At 38.4% G+C, this 19,099-nt stretch overlaps 1 protein-coding gene across 11 annotated transcripts in view; it reads left to right on the top strand.

Annotated features, from left to right (window-relative positions):
• Nucleotides 1-19,099, top strand: part of MEF2C (myocyte enhancer factor 2C) — a 199,391-nt gene that overhangs the window by 107,585 nt on the left and 72,707 nt on the right. The window contains exon 2 of one of the 11 annotated variants that reach the window (XM_054986354.1): nucleotides 518-599. The exons of the other annotated variants lie outside the window; for them this stretch is intronic. Within the exon in view, the coding sequence (XP_054842329.1) occupies nucleotides 534-599 (66 nt within the window). The 5' untranslated portion in view covers nucleotides 518-533. The remainder of the gene's footprint in view (nucleotides 1-517; nucleotides 600-19,099) is intronic. 11 annotated transcript variants of the gene reach the window in all.

Below are 19,099 nucleotides of genomic sequence, written 5' to 3'. Positions count from 1 at the left end.
TATTGGTTCTTTCATGTTCTTGAACTAGCTTGCCACACTCTTTATCTGGTTCACTATATCACTTTAATGACCGAGTTCAATCAGTACTTTAAAAAAATATTTTTAATTTACTGAAACATAGAATCACTTTGTAAAACATTTAGTTCATTAACAGTATCTGGTTGTATCCTACCACTTAGTTCAGCTAACCAAATTAAATTCACATACTGCTTAGTTCAGTTTATTCTGGCCCCAAAAACGGGGTTGTCAGCACTGACTTGGGAAATAACTGGACATCTGGGAGCACACCTGGGGAAGATGGAGTTTGAAGAAGGGGGTCAGCTCAGTGGAGATGTGATGCTGCAGAGTCTGCCCTCCAAACCTGCCGTTTTCTCCAGCAGAACTGATCTCTGTAGTCTGGAGATCTGTTGTAATTCTGAAAGAACTCTGGGCCCCATTTCCAGTGTCTTAACTCTCCTGCTGTATTTTGAGATTCTGCTGGGGCCACCATGTGATGCTCTGCCCTTCTTTCCCTCAGAAGCTAATGTATTGGTATGACGATTCTGTTAGTCCTTCCAAATCAACTGTACATCCCCTTGCTCAGGCCTAAAATTTCCATGGTAAGCCTAGATTTGTTTTTATGTTACGTTTCTTGTGCTAATTTCTTACAAATAATAATGAATACATTAATTCTGTTTTCTTATCAGACTGAAGGATGATAGGCTTTTTATTTCTAAGAAAAAAATAGTACAAATGTATGAAGAGCTGGAATATGTACAAATTTGAAAACTTCATAAACATACCAAAAGATGTCTTTACAAAATATAAAGTGAACTACACTTTGTGGTGGTGTGCACCATGAGGAATTTTGTGTGTGCAGTTGTGGCTGTGTACACAATTTGTGTCAACAAAGCTTTCACTCTCTATACGAAGAAAGCAAGCGCTGTTGTTACAACTGGCAGTCATTTCAGAATATTTAAATTGTTAAGCAATAATCACACAAAAGAGAGACAAAACGCTTTGCTTATTGTTTCTTCCCATATGGCTTGCTAGCTGTTAAAATAGCTTAGGAACTTGAAAGGATGTGATTTTCTATATTCAGACTGAAGTATGGGGTGCAAAGGTCACTCCGGATTCAGCACAGTTTCAGGGTCAGAGGAAATAGTTTTGCAGTGTGTGGGTGTTGTGTGTGTGTGTGTGGAGGGGGGGGAGTCTTTACATTAGGCCAAAAAAAATCGTTCAGTGTAATTATATTGTTTTACTTGATAATTAGCATCACTGTTGCCAGTACAATGAAGCAAGAAAACAAAAGCTGAAGAGGCAGGCAGCTTTGCACACAGAAAGTAGCTTGAGTACATGTGTTGATGCAGAATAAAGAATTGTCTTATTTTAAACTTTTGAGTGTATCTATTGAATGCTAACAAGAACCCCCCCCCCCATTCAAATCATCTTTTAGTGTTCCTTGACTGTGACATGAAGATACGGTATTTACTTCTTACCGTAGTTCTTTTGTACTTTTAAGTCAACCAAAAGTTATTCACTAACTTGATAATACTTATAAATCAGTTTACTCTTCTCTTTTAGAAAGTAAACAACTGTAGGAACCTATGGAATAACCTTTTAAATAACCCCCTACTCCTTAGATGTGGTAGAATTTCCGTTATCACTCATCAGGATGACCAAGGCAACTGAGCAGCTGCTGTGAGGTGAGAAGATCTCATCCCAAGATAATTTACAGAGCAATTATAAGGAGGTCTACTCAGAATCCTACTGATCAGTGGGGATTCAGTGGGGGTTACTCCCATGAAAGTGTTCTTATGATCACACAGCCACTCACCTATATAGACTTTCTAAGAGAGATTAAATTCCACATGTCAGCTTTCAACAGTAGTCAAAGAAAGCTTACAATAATGTTTGAAAGTCTTGGTTGCTGTCTACTAATTTGTTGATAACTAAATCAAAATTTAAATTATTTTCTCCTGATACATGCTATCAGTTTTGTAAAGCAAAACACGTTCCAAAAAAGTGCTCTGTTACAGGTTGTCTTCAGACAACAGGTTTTTCCTGCCACAAGGTAAACTTTCCTACAGGTTTTGAGACCTGCTGAGTGCATGATGGTTCAGAAGTAGAGCAGGGTTCAGTCCTTCACATAATTATTTCTCTCTTGATTGCAACATGGGACAATTCACCAAAATTAGCATATGAACAACAGCATCTTACACATTTTTGTTTGGTAAAAAGTTGTGGATGTAAACAAAAAATATTTTAGTGATCCTCCAACCATGCTTTTTTAGTTCTTTGGCAGAAAACTACACTTGTTGAACTGAGTTAGAACTTGTTTCATTAAGCGTAAATGTCATTAAATCAGTGATGAGGATTTTTTACATTAGAGGGACATGAAGAAGACAGGCAGCGGTTTAAATAGTAGTTGTGCTGGGTGTCCCAGGTTCTTTTTTTAAAAAAAAAATTTATATCCTACCTTTCTCCCACTCAGAACCCATCGCAGCTTATATCATTCTCCTCCATTTTATCCTCACAACAGCCGTGTGAAGTATATTAGTCTGAGAGTATGTGACTGGTCCAAGGTCATCCTTTCCATGGATGAGCAGGGAATCGCACCTGGGTTTCCCAAATCCTTGTATATATTTTATTGTAATGGTCATTAGACCAGCTATACATAATAAAATCAGAACATAAAGCAAGATAAAATACATTGTTTAGAATTCATATACTTCAAATAAAATATCCAAACACATAACCTAATACACCAATATAGAGGTAAGCTTAATAAAATCCTGAATGAATTTTATTTCACTATATTCCCCTGAAATAAAAGCAGCATTAGGCAGAAGTCTTTAAAACTTAATCAGGGTGAGGGGAATCCCTCGTGGCCATTCCAATATGGTCTGTTTTGTCGCGCAATCACCTGGGCCCCAAATCCTTGTTCAGCATTCTAACCACTAAGGTGTCACTGGACTGCAGTAATGTTGTTCTACTGCAGACAAACATGGCTCCCTTCCTGAAATAATTTATGTGGGAGTTATTTTCAGTTTGGAAAACTATTTGGGGGTGTGAGTACCTGTCTTTGCTTCAATTACTTTTCTTCATGTGTATGTGCGAGTTCCTGTCTATTCTTCTTTACAAGCTCTCCATTTGTAGCTAGTTCAGAACTTACTTCTGAATGGACCTGCTTAAGATTGCTTTCTCAGCCTTTTTCTTTCAAAAATACTTGGGCTACCTAATCAGGTATTCATATAAAATCAGAAACAATAATTGCAGATTAGCCTTTTGATCTTCCTTATAATAATATCATAATAGGATTGATAATACAAAATCATTTTGCTAATTTAACAATTGATCAAATGGAAATCTTTCAATGTTGTGTTGCTTTTTCAAGATGAGGCAGAAATATAGGCTCAGCTTGCTTTTTGAAGTTTTACCGATTACTTGAACTTAGACCTGTAAAGCCTTAGGGCCTGATGTGTAACTTAGTACCTGATCTGGACCTTTTAATTAATCCAAGATATACTTTTACTTAAAATTTTGTTCTATCACCTTTTTTTTCTTTCCCATTTTCATTGGATGTACTTTTAATGCATATTAAAGCTTTAGCTCCATTGAAGCACTTTAGTATCTTATTGATGCTTGCTTCCCTAATTATGCCCACCTCCTCAATTTCCATCGTTACACAAAGAATAGTGCAAATCTTTTCCTGCTCCTGAACATCAGTCTTTTTAATTCTGTATTTCCATTCTCAATTTCTCATTCTGTCTCTCTCTTCACATAAATCACATTTCCCCCTTTGCCCTCCAGACCATTGGACCAGTGCTCACCCTTTTTGTTAGTTTCAGTCTATTAATCTTTTAATTCTTTGCTGTTCTCACAATGGTTCACCCTTTCCTTTCCTCACCAACCCACTCCTTTGTGTGGGTTCCATGATTGCTACTTACAGTTCTGTCCTTCACTCAAACCCTTCATTTCTCTACCATCTAGTCTGTCTTGTGGATCCTGCCTCTTAGAGGTCACCACTTAATTTTAACTTCCCCTTCAAAATTTTGGGTGGATATAACAAAACCCAACTGGTGGATCTTATCTTTTTTTCCAAAAATAGTTTTGAGGCTAGCTGGTCAGAATTCTTCTGCCTTATGGTTCTCCCATAAATTGGTGAGTTTTACAATCTCTCTCCAGTTTACATTTAGTTTTAATTTTCCTGACACAACCATTAACATCTTGTCTTCCATTAAATTTACATCCTGATCCTTGCCACATTGTCCAGATTTACATTGACATCTTTTGCATTTCTATTTGTTTGATTCAGTATCACTTTTTTAGAAACACATTTTACAGCAAATTTATCTCCTCATTGAAATTAACATCATCTTCTGAAAGCACCAGTACTTACTACTTACTAACCAAAATGAACCCTGGGATGTGACATGTTATGATTGCTTGATATCCTCAGACTTGTGGGGCAGAGTATGGAATATGGTGCCTTATAGGTCAAGGAATGAAGTATGAGGAGTTGGGAGATCGTGGCCGTTTCCACACGGCTCCCCGCTGCTTGTAACAACCCAGAAGATCGCGCAAAAAATGCGGAAGATCGTGTTTTCTCACGTGAGATTTGCATGACGCCACGTGACGTCGCGCAAATCTCGCGTGAGAAAACGCAATCTTCCGCGTTTTTTTCGCGATATTCCAGGTTGTTACGAGCAGCGGGGAGCTGTGTGGAAATGGCCAATATTTATTATTCATGAAAAAGAAAACATGAAATAGTAAATATGATGGGCCATCTTGCAGACAATAGATCTATTTTAATTTAGACCAGTGGCATTCTAACTTTTGAGGAAACTTTCATTCTGATTTCTCTGCCAAGTTATTCTTGTATGTGTTGACAAGGATACTTTGTATATTATAGAGGTTCTGGGGAGTATTCCAGAGTGCAATCTGTTTACACAGGGCACTGGCCAGCATTCTTGGGCCTCACCATAAGCTTCTGTGGCCAAAACGTTTCCCCACCTTTAGCTTAGCCAAAGCAGCTAGAAACCATTGCCAGTGGTGGGCAAGTAGTCTGTTTCAGTGCAGGTGACTGATGATCTGACAAGCTTCCAACAAACTGCTAGGTAAATGGAATGCAGTTTGAAATGGACTTAACAGGAACTGCAGAGACAATAAAACATTCCCTACATCAGAGGAAGCTGCACACAACTCTTCTGAAAAAGAGATGTGTTTTGCTTAAGGACAAGGGGGGGAGGATTTGTAATGATTTTAAGTAAATGTGTGCATGTGTCTTTAAATGCTTGGTTTGAGCTAGGTGAAGAGTGGGGGTGAAAGAGAGGGATGAGTGAGTGATATGATTGGTTGATGACTGAAAGTGTGGGCGGAGTGAATGCAGTTTTAGACAGAGTGGAGAGAAAATATTTAGTCAGGGCAAGAGAGGCAAGCTGTGTGCAGCCTTAGCATGTTTAAGCATTTCTAAGAAAAATATTGAGTCTGGTTTTAGCAGGCAAGCTACTAAAGAGCTCAGATTAGATAATATAATTTTAACTACAATGCCAAGACCACAGCAATACAGCCCAGAAAACCCACAACAACCATCGTTCTCCGGCCGTGAAAGCCTTCGATAATAACAATATAATTTTAACTTTGTAGAGATAAGACTATAGATTTAGCAACAGACTATGCCTTGGCACTATGTGAATGAGACCAGTGATTGCGTGCTTCCTTCCTCTTCCCCCTCTCATGGGCATAGTTAACTACCAATTTCATACAAATCAGTTTGCCATTTGGAATCTGTTTGCTGTTGCCCTACAAACCAGGATGGCAAACCATCAACAAATCGTGTTGCTAAACTCTGGTATAACACATTTTCTACTCCTATAATTGAAATGAATCTAGGAATGCTTGATTATATATCAGTTTATAACAGAAACCATGTTAACTTTTGGATACTATTATAGCTGCTATAAATTCATGCGCCTTTGAAGCCAAAGAGTATTTGTAGAGACTTCTGTTGGCAATGGAGAGTGAACCCATAGTTTCTGCAAAAAAAATATGAAGCCAGTGTCAGTTTACAGTAGATACTTCTTCAGAGATTTGTGTGCTTTCCAATGGGTAACAAATTCCTTAAAACTGTAGGTTCACTGATTAAAAATCTAAACTTTTGATAAACTTCTGATATAAATAATTCATGTAGACTTTTGATATTGCCACCTATATAGCATTAGCACCAATGAGCTAGTGGGAAAATTCCTGTAAGGAATAATACAGCATTGAAATATAAGCCTGTATTATGGCTCTAGTGTTCTGAAAAGTTAAAAACAATTAGGCAGTGAGCTTCATTTATGTCCTATAGATAATCCATATGCATGTGACTGGTGCATAGCCAATGCATTATGTCTAAATGAAATAGCACAATCTCATTTGCCCAATTGAGGTATTTCATATTTTTTCATAAGTCTTATAGCATATCTAAGATAAGATAACTAGTAGGAGGTTCTAAATGTGATGAAAAGGAGGGGAGGTCCCTTCTGTCAATTATTTCTAAAGGTCACTGAGCTAATTACTAGCTGGGAGGTTAATTAGCTTCTGAAAATCTTTTTCATATCAATTAGGAGTCTTGTCTGTATAGTCATTGTAAATAAGCCCCTCTCACTATTTCATATTGAGATTCTTCATTGGTTTACTCCAGTGGCTTTGGACATGACAAAATTATGGGGGGAGGGATACAGAAAGTGCAAGAGCTTCACCCTGTTTCCACACTTCTCAATCACTTCATCAGAAATTTAGACCTGATTTAAATTGGCTGCTGACAGGCAAGAAGAATTTATCCATGCACCATTGCACACTCCCAGTGTCTCTTTTAAATTGGACCACTTCCTGTGCAAAATTGCCACGTATGCAGTCAGCAAGCTAGTGCAACACCTGTTGGAAGGATGACGGTCCAGTTTAAGTTTTCCTTGACCATCAGAATCATGTTTAAATCAGCTTTATGCAGGCCCCCTTTTAGATATAATATAGAAGGTCAGGTATATCCCAATGCTTCAAATCTCCCACTGCATCTCCATCAGACAGGTTGTAGATTAAGCATACTCTGTTTTCTTTGGGTTCTGTTTTAAGCATGATAATTAACTGTACAACATGATAGAGACATTTTTTCAGTGACTGTATCTGTTTTGAAAATGAGAAAATCTGGTAATTAGTTATAAAGTTACTGTGGGGAGGAAATATGTAGGTAGAGTGCTTACATATATAGAGAACCTTATTTTCTAAAAAAAAAATCCTCTTGCTAGTAAATGTTAACTGATTAATACTGGACTAAAATATTCCGATAGATAACTGGTGCACTTGCCTGAATTTTAGTGGAAAAGAATGCAAGCCAAATCTCTGTTTTGCCCAGGGTTTAAGATTACCATTGTCTGGAGAGAAAAAAATGTCCTGTGTCCTGCCTCTTTAAGGTGATGTTACTTGCCCTGTGATGCTGTCTCTCTCTCCCCATGCCATAAAAAAGCTTCAACTGCCAATTTCCACACATTAAGCCTTATTAAAGGGACATGATATTTTTGTCCAGGCCTGTTGTCAACCCTACCAGGGACCCTTTTAACTTTCCTGACTTTTCCAATGTAAATGGGTTTGTGTGTGTGTGTGGGGGGGGGGGGGTGTTTTTTCTATAAAAATGCTATAAGGACAAAAGAGAAAAGTGCTTTAAAATCAGTCTCTTCTAGGATCAAACCAAGGCCTTGAATCAGTATTGTAAACCGTTTGTTCTGTTTTGAAGAAAAGTGATGTTTTCCCTGGCTTTGAAGCTGGAAAAATCTTACATGTCTGTGTAACATTCTTATTACCTAATGGCTGTTTTGTTCTGGTTTTATCCCCCTATCTAGTCACTGAATAATGTTCTTTGTTTTTTGTAGTCACTGTTTCACATAGTAACTGCTTGTTGTGTTTGGGTCTATTTGCCAGAGGCTAGGTTTATTTTAAAATCCTTGAACTTTTGGATTTTCTTTTATTTTTTCCAAGATTGGAAGCAGCTGAAATGCCTAGAGTTACAGGTTGAAAAGCCCGTTTTACAATATGAGAAAGGAAGCTTCATTCCCCCTCCCCCGTTTGTGCTTTTTAAAAAATCCTAACAAATGTCTCTAACTGGTAGCTGCCTAAAAATAGAAAACCACCTAACTAAAAATAGCTTGGCTCTCAGTCTTGCCAAGGAAAATGGAGAGGAATGGGCGTGGACTGGAAGGCTGAGTAATCCAGCTCTATTCATTCAGAGATCCTTTTGAGAATGCAGGCGATGATAAAGTGCCCTCCAAAAAAAAAAAAAAACAACCCACAGGCCTCACTTGCTCTCTTCAGACTCCTAGGTGCCAATAAACATTTTAGCCCAAGGATATATTTTTTCCCCTCATAGTCGTAAACATTTTATGAAAGACAAGGCTTTGTTTCACAGAAGCTAGCTTGCTGTCAAAAATAGCTGGCTTTTCCTAAAGCCTTCCTTTGGCTCCCTCCAGCCGTTCTCCCACGTTCCACAAATATATTTTCAGATGCATGCTGACAGTTTATCCTATGAAGATAAAACCTAACATTTTACCTATTTAATAACTTGCTTACTGTTGACTTGTTTAAGCTCTGTGCTCAGCATTTGCTTAACTAAGAAATATTAAGAAAAAAATGGTGGGGTTCTAACTTCCAATAAACTTTCAGTTCTGTTTTATGGTTTTCAGTTGTAAACTCAAAACACTGATGCTGAGAAATCTGCTTGTGGCGGGTATGAAATAGGGAACAATCATTTTTTTTCTGTATGCAACATCTGTGAAAATCTCAAATGAAATGTATTATTTTCTCCTGACCAATGTATCTTTAACCAAGAGACATTAGGCGCTGCAGTGGTATGACATTACTTCAGATCTACTGTCTTACTTAAACCTTATTCCTTACTCTGCTCACACTTGATATTTTTAACATTCTAAAACACGTGGGCCTGGAAAAGGCCCTCAGTTACTGGATTTTTCATGGGTGGTGCCTATAGTATGCAAAGAGTATTAATAAATAAAGTCGATTGGGTGAGTTTGGAAGATGGGTTGAGTAGATAGGACTTACATTTGATTTATGGACAAACCTTTTATACAGAATAATAGTTGCGGTTGTTAAAGTATGATTTCGGTGAATTTTAAGTTTTGCTTGTTAGCCATTTTTTTAAAAAAAAATTAAAAGTAAACTTGCCAAATATAACAACTGGGTATGTAGGAAGTTCAGGAGGTTATTTGGGCTTGTGTATTGTTACGTCTAGTTCCTGTAATGTTGCCGGTGATAAGGCTCTGAAGACAAAGGACAGTAATTGATGAGAAAGGACTTAAATCACCCTAGAATAATCAGAGTCCTTGTATCTGTTGTGCACATTAACTCTTTTGGTCTTTATCCTTCTCGTGAGGAATTTTGTCTTATTTGCACACTGCACCCTTTTTGTGATGGAGGCAAACCATAAGTGATCCCTTTATGCAGCACACAGGGTGTGATTGTGTCTGTGTGGTATATTAATAATTACCGAGGCTGAATTCCCATATTGTATCTTTACTACTTGCATGGAAAAATAGGACACATGACCCTGTGCAGCTATTTCCAACCTAGATAGCATGCTGCATACAGCTGTTATATAGACATATGAACAAATTCTTTTTGATCATTGAAGATATAGTTCTGTTTTGTACAGTCATATTATGTACAGTAGATGTAAAGCTTTGTTGTGTATGTGTATGCTCTTTACAGGAACATCCATCAGAAGCTCATAAACAATGCTCATAAGTGTGTTTTCTCTCTGAAAACTTTGTTTTTTTATACAATGTCCTGATGTTGCACTGAACCAATGCAAATATAACACTGTCCGACTGTCAACCCTTTTCCTCTCTTGCATGCTTTTTAATATTTATTTATTATTTATTATTTCATATTTATAGCCCGCCCTCCCCGCAAGCGGGCTCAGGGTGGCTAACAACATTTAAAAACAATTTAAAACATTACATCTGTATAAATATTAAAACACCATTTAAACAGCGACATTTTGCACTGTGCGGCGGCAGCATCAGGAAGACTTATAATATTTTGCATGCATACTGTGGTGGACAGTTTTTCACAGGGGGGTTAAATTTCCTTCCCCCCAGGCTGGTGGAGGCGCAACCTTGGCCATGAGCCTGGCAGAACAACTCTGTCTTGCAGGCCTGGCGGAAAGACAATAAATCCTGCCGGGCGTTCCACCAGGTAAGAGCCAGGACCAAGAGAGCCCTGGATCTCATCGTGGACAGGCAGGCCTCCAGGCGGACCAGGGACCACTAATAGCTGATTTTCTTCCAATCAGAGAGTCCTCCGAGGAATATATGGGGAGAGATGGTCCCGCAGATATGCTGGCCCCAGTTTATTCCCACGTCTCTTTCCAGATTTGATAGTATCTATAATTAGAGTTACATCAGCAATAGTAAGCTCACACTGGAGTTTGCAGATCTTCAGGCAATGGTTTCGGGGATGGTTTGTCATCAACTGGAGGTGCAAATGTAACATTTGCACCTCCAGTATGAAACATTTGCACCTTCTGTATGAAAGGAGGAAATGCCTAACTTATGGGGCAACAGAAGCAGATCCCTTAGAGGTTTCCAAATCACTAAAGCCTAGTTTGACAACAGTTTGCATTTGGCTAATATGCCAAGTTTCGTTAATCCAATGAGGCCTAGACATGGTTAGATAGCAACATTTATTAAGACAAGGGCAAAGAGCCTGCTAGAAGCTGGGATGATGGTGCAGGGGAAGGAGTTGTGTATGCAGCTGGTTTTACCTTTTTCTACAGCGGTTGCCAGTGCCAAATAGATGTGTTGCTGTGCACTTTTAAAACAAGCTTGCTTGTTTGGCAGCAGGAATTACTGCTGAGCAAAAGAAAAGTATCAGCTGTATATATATCTATTTTCCACATACACATATCCGTTGCTTGGAACATGTCCAGAGGTCAGATTCAATCCAAACACACTTGTAAACTTACTATATAACCATGTGGTCTAGCAACGTTTTTTTAAAAGGGGGGGGGCTTATGAAATGAGATCCCTGGCAACTGCTTCAACGTGATCTATTGTAAATGTAGCCATGCAGAAATTTCACAGTTTTCCTTCAAGGGAACTTTCCTCTACAGCTTTCAGAGTTCCAGAAGCGTAAGTGGCTTTTCCTTAAGTTTTTATGGTTTTGGGGAAAACTCTGTTAAACTTCAAAACATGCTGACTTTTCCCTTTGTTACAGTAAACAAATGTTAATTATTTATTTGTGTTCTGCATAATTTGCATCCATACTTAATGTATTAAGTAGATGCTATCGATTGAACTCCATTTGCCTCAGATTCTGAGAGGTCTCTAAATGTGCATAACATGGTTTACCTAAAGCTCAAAATGAAATTAGTATTCTCAAATATACAGCCATATAACAGCCCCGGTTACATTTGCTTTATTAGTCCAGCTGCTTAATAATCATAATTCCAATGATCAATTGTAAAATGTGTTTATAATAATCAATTGTGACTTGTTACTGATGCTTACATATTTAGATGTTTAATCCTGTTTAAATATGCATTAATGTTTTGAAGTTGTTTTTTTCTAGACACTTCATTATTTAAGCAAATCAGACTAGACTTTTTTTAATGCTCAGCAATTAATGATCATGTTAATGTACCAGCAAAAGAAGTCTACCTAACTTTATTTTGAATAATTTAATGTCTTTGCAATAGAAGCTGGCATTAAGGGTAAAAATCTTTGATGTATTGGATACGCATGCATTATAAAAAGTCTCAAACCCACTTATTTACATCATCCGGTGCAATCCATAGACAACTATAATTACATTTTATGGAGCCCTATTATAAAAAAGTGCATGCACTTTATGTTAGGGTTGTTAAAGCATGAGTTTATTTCTTTGATCAAGCATTATAGCTCATAGGCTGTTCAAAGGAAGTAAATTATAGAACAGTCGATGAGAGTATTTTAAACAACATGCAGCTGCTATAGATTGACTCGAAGGAGATCAAAATCTTGACAGAGAAGCAATTCCTAATGGATTGTGTGCTGTATATATATTTTATACACATGCACGTGCACATGCACACGCACACACATTGCCACAATAATAATCATATGTGACCAAACATAAAAGCACATAATTTATATTCCATCACTATAATTGAGGGAATTGGTGTTAGTTATTAAATGGGTCTCTAGAATGTTCAAACTGACGTTAGTGGCAGCCTCATTCCCCCCCCCCCCATCTTTAAAATGCATATGTTTCACAGTGAAACTTTTAAAATGATGTATTAAAATGACAATGATTCCTAAAGTGTACATTTCATTAAACACATCTAGTGGGCACATCTTCCCATACAAGGATTTTTATTGCCATTTGAGGCTCTTTTATGTGGTGTTGTCAGTTTCCTTTCCTTCTGTTCTAAAGATGCAGGAAACTGGACCAGGGGTTACATTACCAGGTCTTTTGATTCCATAAACCAGGAAAAGCATGTCATGGGTTGTCTCAGTCTAGTGCATCCATTACTTCAAAATATGGTACAGAATTGGTAAGACTAGTCACCTTTGATCCTTTGGGTTTACCTTTTGGATTCTGTGAGATTACTAGTATCCAATACACAGCTAATTTGTTGCGCAGTTCAAATTATATATGTTGTGCAGCTGGACAAAACCTAATGCACAGCAGATCATTTGCACAGTTGCAAGGGTCATGTAAACTGCAGTTTTCATCTAAACAATAAAATAACTTCCCATCTAGTACCACCACTGAAGTCAATTTGAGTACGTGATTGCTGAAATTCCTAGTCGAGGTTTCGGTGCCAAACAAATTGCCTGTTCCTCCAATAGGACTGCAGAATTTAAATGAAGATTTTGTGATTTTCAAAATATGTAATATTTCTAAGTGCCTGTCTTAGATTGCTATAGATATTGACCTCTGCGCTAACCAGACGAAACAGCTTCCCAAAGAGGATCTTTTGATGGTCTTGGCATGGGAAATAATATTTCCAGGGAGAAAAGTGGGTCAACCTACCAGTGGGCAGCATTGCAGCCGAGGATGAGGCTGGGGGGCAGAGGCAAAGAGGCGTGTCTTGGGTGCAAAGGGAGGAGTGCAGGCATAACCGGGCTCCTCAACAACCTGCATAGTCGCTGCCATTCTTTGGGGCAGCAGTGAAGGAAATGGATTGTTTTTCCCTCCCTCCCCCCGCCAAGGGTGCCATTGGCAATGGGAGGTGGCTTGTCACAACTTTAGGCGGTTTTGAGGCATTGGGCCAGATCCACTGAGGTGAGTGTTGTGGATTGGGCAGTTCATCTCACCTTTCTGGGGTCCCTTTAAGGAATCTAGGGTGAAGCCAAAGTGTATGCACCTGGGCTGACTGTTGCAGGCTTCACCCTGGGTGGCAGAGGCTGTCTGGCCACACCAGGATGGTAGCACATCACCTGCTAGCCTACGGTGCCCAGTGGGTTTGCTGTGAAATCAACCATCAAATGGCGGGGAACTGTTCTGCGCAGTGATCTGTTGCCCTATGCCTTGCCAATTCTTCAATGGCTGTAATCAATAAATTTGTGGCCCATTTCATCCAACAATGTTGTGTGTTCTTTGCCTGGGGTACCAGCTTCACCATTGCCCATACGGATGCAAAAGAATTGATCATGAAACAGTATATGCATTTTATGATCCTGTATTGATGCATGAGCTTAGCAAGAGTTTCTTCCTACGAGTCACATGGAAAAGCTTCCATAATCCACCAGTTTCTCCATTCCAGAAAGAAATTTCAAGAATACACCTTAACTGCCACAAGTCATGCAATTACATATAAGTACAATCCACATACAAATGAGAAAATAAGAATTGGGCCTCCTGGCCATTTCAGGCAAAATAAAATTCCTACATATAAATATTGCTATTTAGGAAATCATACTCAACTCATGAAAACATCATTTCAAGTAACCATGTCTGTGTTTGCTGTTTGTACAGGCAGCAAAGTGCATTCAGAATAGTGGCATTTAACAGCCACAGTTGCATGAGGTAGTCACATACGGGTTAGTTGTGTGCTATTTCTTGCACACAAGTAGTAGAATTTTTGGTAAATGTTTTTATCATTTCTTAAGCTACTAATTATTTTTTTCTTCTGCTAAAAATAAAAGTAGAAGATTAGTTTGTGGTGTGTGTGTGTGTGTATATAAGTGTGTGTGTATATATAAGTGTGTGTGTATATATAAGGAAGAAAAACTGGGTCAGAGATGTGAATCAGAGGGCTGCAAATCAGCACACTGCTAGTTCAAATCTCACTACTGTCATGAGCTCAGGAGGTGGCCTTGAGTAAGTTTTCCTTTCAGTCTCAGCTCCCAAGCTGTTTTGTGGGGATAATAATAACACTGACTTTGTTCATCACTCTGAATAGGGCACTAATCTGTTTAGAAGAGTAGTTTATAAGCACCGTTGTTGCTGTTGTTGTTAAAGCTAAGGAACAGAGGGCCCAGGAGACTGGGTTGCTGAAGAAGAGAACCAGGTGACTCTAACTTGAGAAGACAGAATGTGATGGCAGGAGAAATGAAGAAGGAAAAGAATAAGGAAGGCAAAAGGATGAAGGAAGAAAGGGCTGGTGAGAAAGTGGCATCTAATGGCAGACCATGCTGTTTGCTCACAATGATGGATGAATGTGAGAAGATAGGTGCTTTGTTAAACAAATTAATAGGTGTTGAAGACTGGATATGTATTTACGGAAGTGTCAAGTATACAGAAGTAGAAATATGTAGTACTATATTATAAAGTAATTGTTGAGTATCATGTTCAAATAAGATGATTTTTTTCTTTAAATGTGGGGAGTTCAAAAGCTTCCTTTCCTGTTGTTTGGGGAAAAGATAGAACTTTGGTGTGGTTGATGATTCCTTGTCTTTTCTGAATACTGGTTGATTTTGTAGGTTCACAGCGTGATTGGAAGATTTTATGATGAATAGGGCAGGTAAAGTACAAAAGCAAGAAGGTAGAGATCCCTTTTATGTGAAGCAAATTTGGAAAAGATCGAAAGATGGAGAAAATCTTAAATAGATGGTCAGAGAGAAGCAATATCTAGTATATCAGAACTGCATGAAATAACAACTGGGTATTAAGTTGTAAACTATATACAAAACATATGCCACTTAGTAAATATAGAATCAGGAGGCTGTGATTTCAAGTGATACTTGTTACCCAGCTTGCACTGAAATGCTGTACAGTCTACACCTTTGCATAAGCCAATGTTTTTGCCAAGTAGCTCAGTGGTTTTTTAAAAGTTCCATCGCTTCAGAACCTCTAATAGTGGTAGTTTGCTGAGAAACACAGTAACGCGTCTCAGGCATCGAGTCATAATAGGCAGTTTTTGAATGCACAGGATGATCTAAGGATCCCTGTCCTTCATGAACAGTCATGCAAGAGTGAGATTTTCATTTTTTGCCAATGGGGCTGCCCTTGGCCATCTGCTATGCCCGTATACGGACTCCCAATATTTGTTCAAATAGCCTGTTCCTGGACTATTTTAATGATTTTTAAAAAAATATTATTGATTTTATGTTTTTGTGATTTAACGTATTTTTAGTGTTGTTAGCTGCCCTGAGCCCATCAGTGGGGAGGGCGGGGTATAAATCGAATAAAATACATACATACATACATACATACATACATACATACATACATACATACATACATACATACATACATACATACATACAAAGTGTCCATGGTGTCAGAGGAAGACCTTCAGCTATATCAGTTACTAAAAAAATATACTAATGGCATAGTAATAAAGTGTTTTGTCATGGAAAAGATGGTTAAACTATTGCAATTAATATGATTTAAAATGAGTGTGCAATTTTAACCTTGAAAAGTCTGTACAGAAAGCAATATTGTCAGACTGAGTGTGAGACATGGATATTGTAAAATAAAAGTTAAAATTCTTACTCCTTTAGCAAATGATTGGCTCAGTCTCAATTTTTCTTTCACAATATAATTTGCTTTCTCATGAGGATATAGTTTCTTATTTGCAGATGCATAGCACTGTAGTCAAAACCTTCAGTAGATATTAACATTAACAGAACAATTCCATATTTGCATCCAAATGTTGACCATCTCCTCACTTTTGTGTTGGCAAATTAATAGCTTTCAATGAAATCAGCCACAATGCAAACAGTGCAGTATGTGGTTGTGTGACTGACACAGAACTCCTTCTCAGTCAAGTCTTACAAAGGCAGCTCTGCCTCTTGAAAGCTCATACCCTGGAAATCTAGTTGGTCTTTAAGATGCTACTGGTCCTGAATCTCGCTCTTTTCAGTCATGTTCTTCAAAAAAAAGAAAACACGTTTTTTTCTGAAGTTTTCCTAGGAATTTAAAAGGTGTTTCTTTATTTTCTTCTCTCCAGATGTCTCCATTTAGAGCTTCTAACTGCTGTCAGGTATAAATGTTTTCACCTAGTTGTCTTCATTAGCAGAGTCCCTGAACTGCCAGCCCCCCTGCAGATAACAAAATTTGACAGTTTTGACTGGAGGAGCAACTTCCTGTACCAATGTGTGTGTGTGTTATGTGCTGTCAAGTCGCCTCCAACCTATGGTGACCCTATCATTAACAGACTTGCTCAGATCCTGCAAACTGGAGAACATGGCTTCCTTTACTGAATCAAGCCATCTCATTTTAGGTCTTCCACTTTTCCTTCTGCCTTCCACTTTTCCTAGCATTATTGACTTTTCCAGAGAATCTTGTCTTCTCATGATGTGACCAAAGTACGATAGCCTTAATCTTGTCATTTTAGCTTCTAGGGAGAATTCAGGTTTGATTTGATCTAGTACCCACTTATTTGTCTTTTTGGCTGTCCATGGTATCCGCAAAGTTCTCCTCCAGCACCACATTTCAAATTAATCAATTTGCTTCCTCTCTGCTTTCTTCACTGACCAACTTTCACATCTATACATGGCAGTGGGGAATACCATAGTTTGGATGATGTTGATCTTGGTTCCCAGAGAGACATCTTTATCTTTAAGGATCTTCTCTAGCTCCCTCACAGCTGACTGAGAACAGTGACTCAAAAGGGTTTACTAGTAGAGAGGTGCAGTTTTCCTTAATTAAAATGAGAGCGTGAAGCTTTCATATAGACAGCAAATCTTACTTTGTCTACTGACTGGTCTTCAGGATGTGCATCTCTCACCCTGACTAACTCAGTTTTGGGAAGGTCTTATTTTTTCTTTTCCCTAATGAAAGATTGAAATAACAGTTTTATTGACAACGCCTCCCTCTCCCTCGAGTCTGGTACTTTGGTTTATCCCAAACTCCTTCAGCTATGACACCCACATTACATAATTGAGCTTCATTTTGCCTTCATATCCCAGTGTGTGAAATGCATTGGAACAGGAAGCTTTCCATCAGATATATTCCAGTTAGCAGGAGCACCACACTACCTGGGAGATGAATTACCCCCATGAACAGACAGGCCAGGTTGAAGATTAAATGAATTGCATGGCAATTGTTATATTGCCATGATTGGTCAAAGTGCTCCTTGGGTTGTTATTCGTGGATGATATTGAAACTAGCTGAAGGAGAGAGGAGGCCATAGAACCTTGGCTTGTGAAACCAATCTAGCATCTGGCGTTAGCTCAGCACACAAAGCCTGCAGCACCTTCTTGGGAAATCTGTTCCCAAGAAAAGGAATAGATTTCCCAAGAAGGTGTTGCAGTTAGCCCACACTAGCAAAGTACAAAGGAAGACATGATGCCAGGATGTTCAAAACATGCTGGATACAGGTTGTTTTGGTCAGTAGTTACAATCTGAGCCTCTTATTTATCAGTAAAGTAAGGTTCTATAAAGGGTGAATTTAATAATAAAGTTTTTCATTGAGTAACTCAAGTTCTAGTACTTCAAGAGAATGACTAAAATTTCATTATATAATAATAACAACAACAACAACAACTGTGCTTATATACTGCTCTTCTAGACAGATTAGTGCCTCACCCAGAGTGGTGAACAAGTTAATGTTATCATCCCCACTATACAGCTGGGGAGCTGCGGCTGAGAGAAGTGGCTTACCCAAGGATTCGAACCAGTAGAGTGCTGATTTGCAGCCAAACCATTTAACCACTGTGCTAGCCATGCTGTTCAGAATGAGAATATTAGTAGTAGGGGTGGTAGTATAAGGTACATGAGCTTGACCCCTTAGAGCCTGCAACCCCCACAGGAACTGTTTTAATCACTTTGCAGAATCATGCTCACCTAAGCAGCAGAATAGGTAGTTAATGTTTTTCAAATGTTTAAACAACAGTGTGTCATTGTTAAGTGGAAGTCCAAATCCTGTTCCAATATAGCAAAGTGCCATTTCTTCCCATTCCCATTCATATCTACTTAAGAAAACCACAAGGTTGAAATGAATTTATACTGTTATGGACCTACAGCTATGTCAGGGTCGGAAAGCTACATCTTCTTCATACATTTTGTTTCTTACTTGCCAACGGATAAAGGTTACAGCTGGCTATGTCAGTCACAAGCTACCACAGCAAGAAAATTTTAAGCAACATGTTGTAACTGAAGGAGCAGGGTGAGTCAGAGCTATCCCTCTGAACAGGCTTACTTGAAAGGGTTCTTTTGAAGTAAGTATGATTTAAAGGCAGTTTCAAATGTTACAAGCCCCTTACTCCCACCCCATGTAAAAACTGGCAAAATTACTTTATTTACATTATTTATTGTACACCTTTTTCACTGAGACCAAAGCAGGTTATATAGTGTAAGACAATGTGATCTACAGCTGAGACATTCAGTAAACAGTACAGTGGGGTATTGGATTGCAGAGAATTTGAAAACAAGTAGAAATCTGATACAGAGCTAAAACAATGCTGAAACAAGGCATAAGCAAGCAGAAATCTGATACAGAATTATCAATACTGAAACAAAGCAAAGGCAATTTAAACATTAAACCTAGTAGGAGTACATTTACAGGAATACATAGTACACAGTAGTATAGTCTATAGTCCTTACCCCTTTACCAAAGCATTTTTCTGAACTATTTCATTACAGTACAACCCTCCTACCTGCATAAACCCTCCTCTTGAATATTTTTTTCATAATT

Source organism: Eublepharis macularius, chromosome 8 (assembly GCF_028583425.1).
Source record: "Eublepharis macularius isolate TG4126 chromosome 8, MPM_Emac_v1.0, whole genome shotgun sequence".
Lineage (NCBI taxonomy): Eukaryota > Metazoa > Chordata > Lepidosauria > Squamata > Eublepharidae > Eublepharis > Eublepharis macularius.
This window is presented reverse-complemented; position numbering and strand designations above follow the sequence as displayed.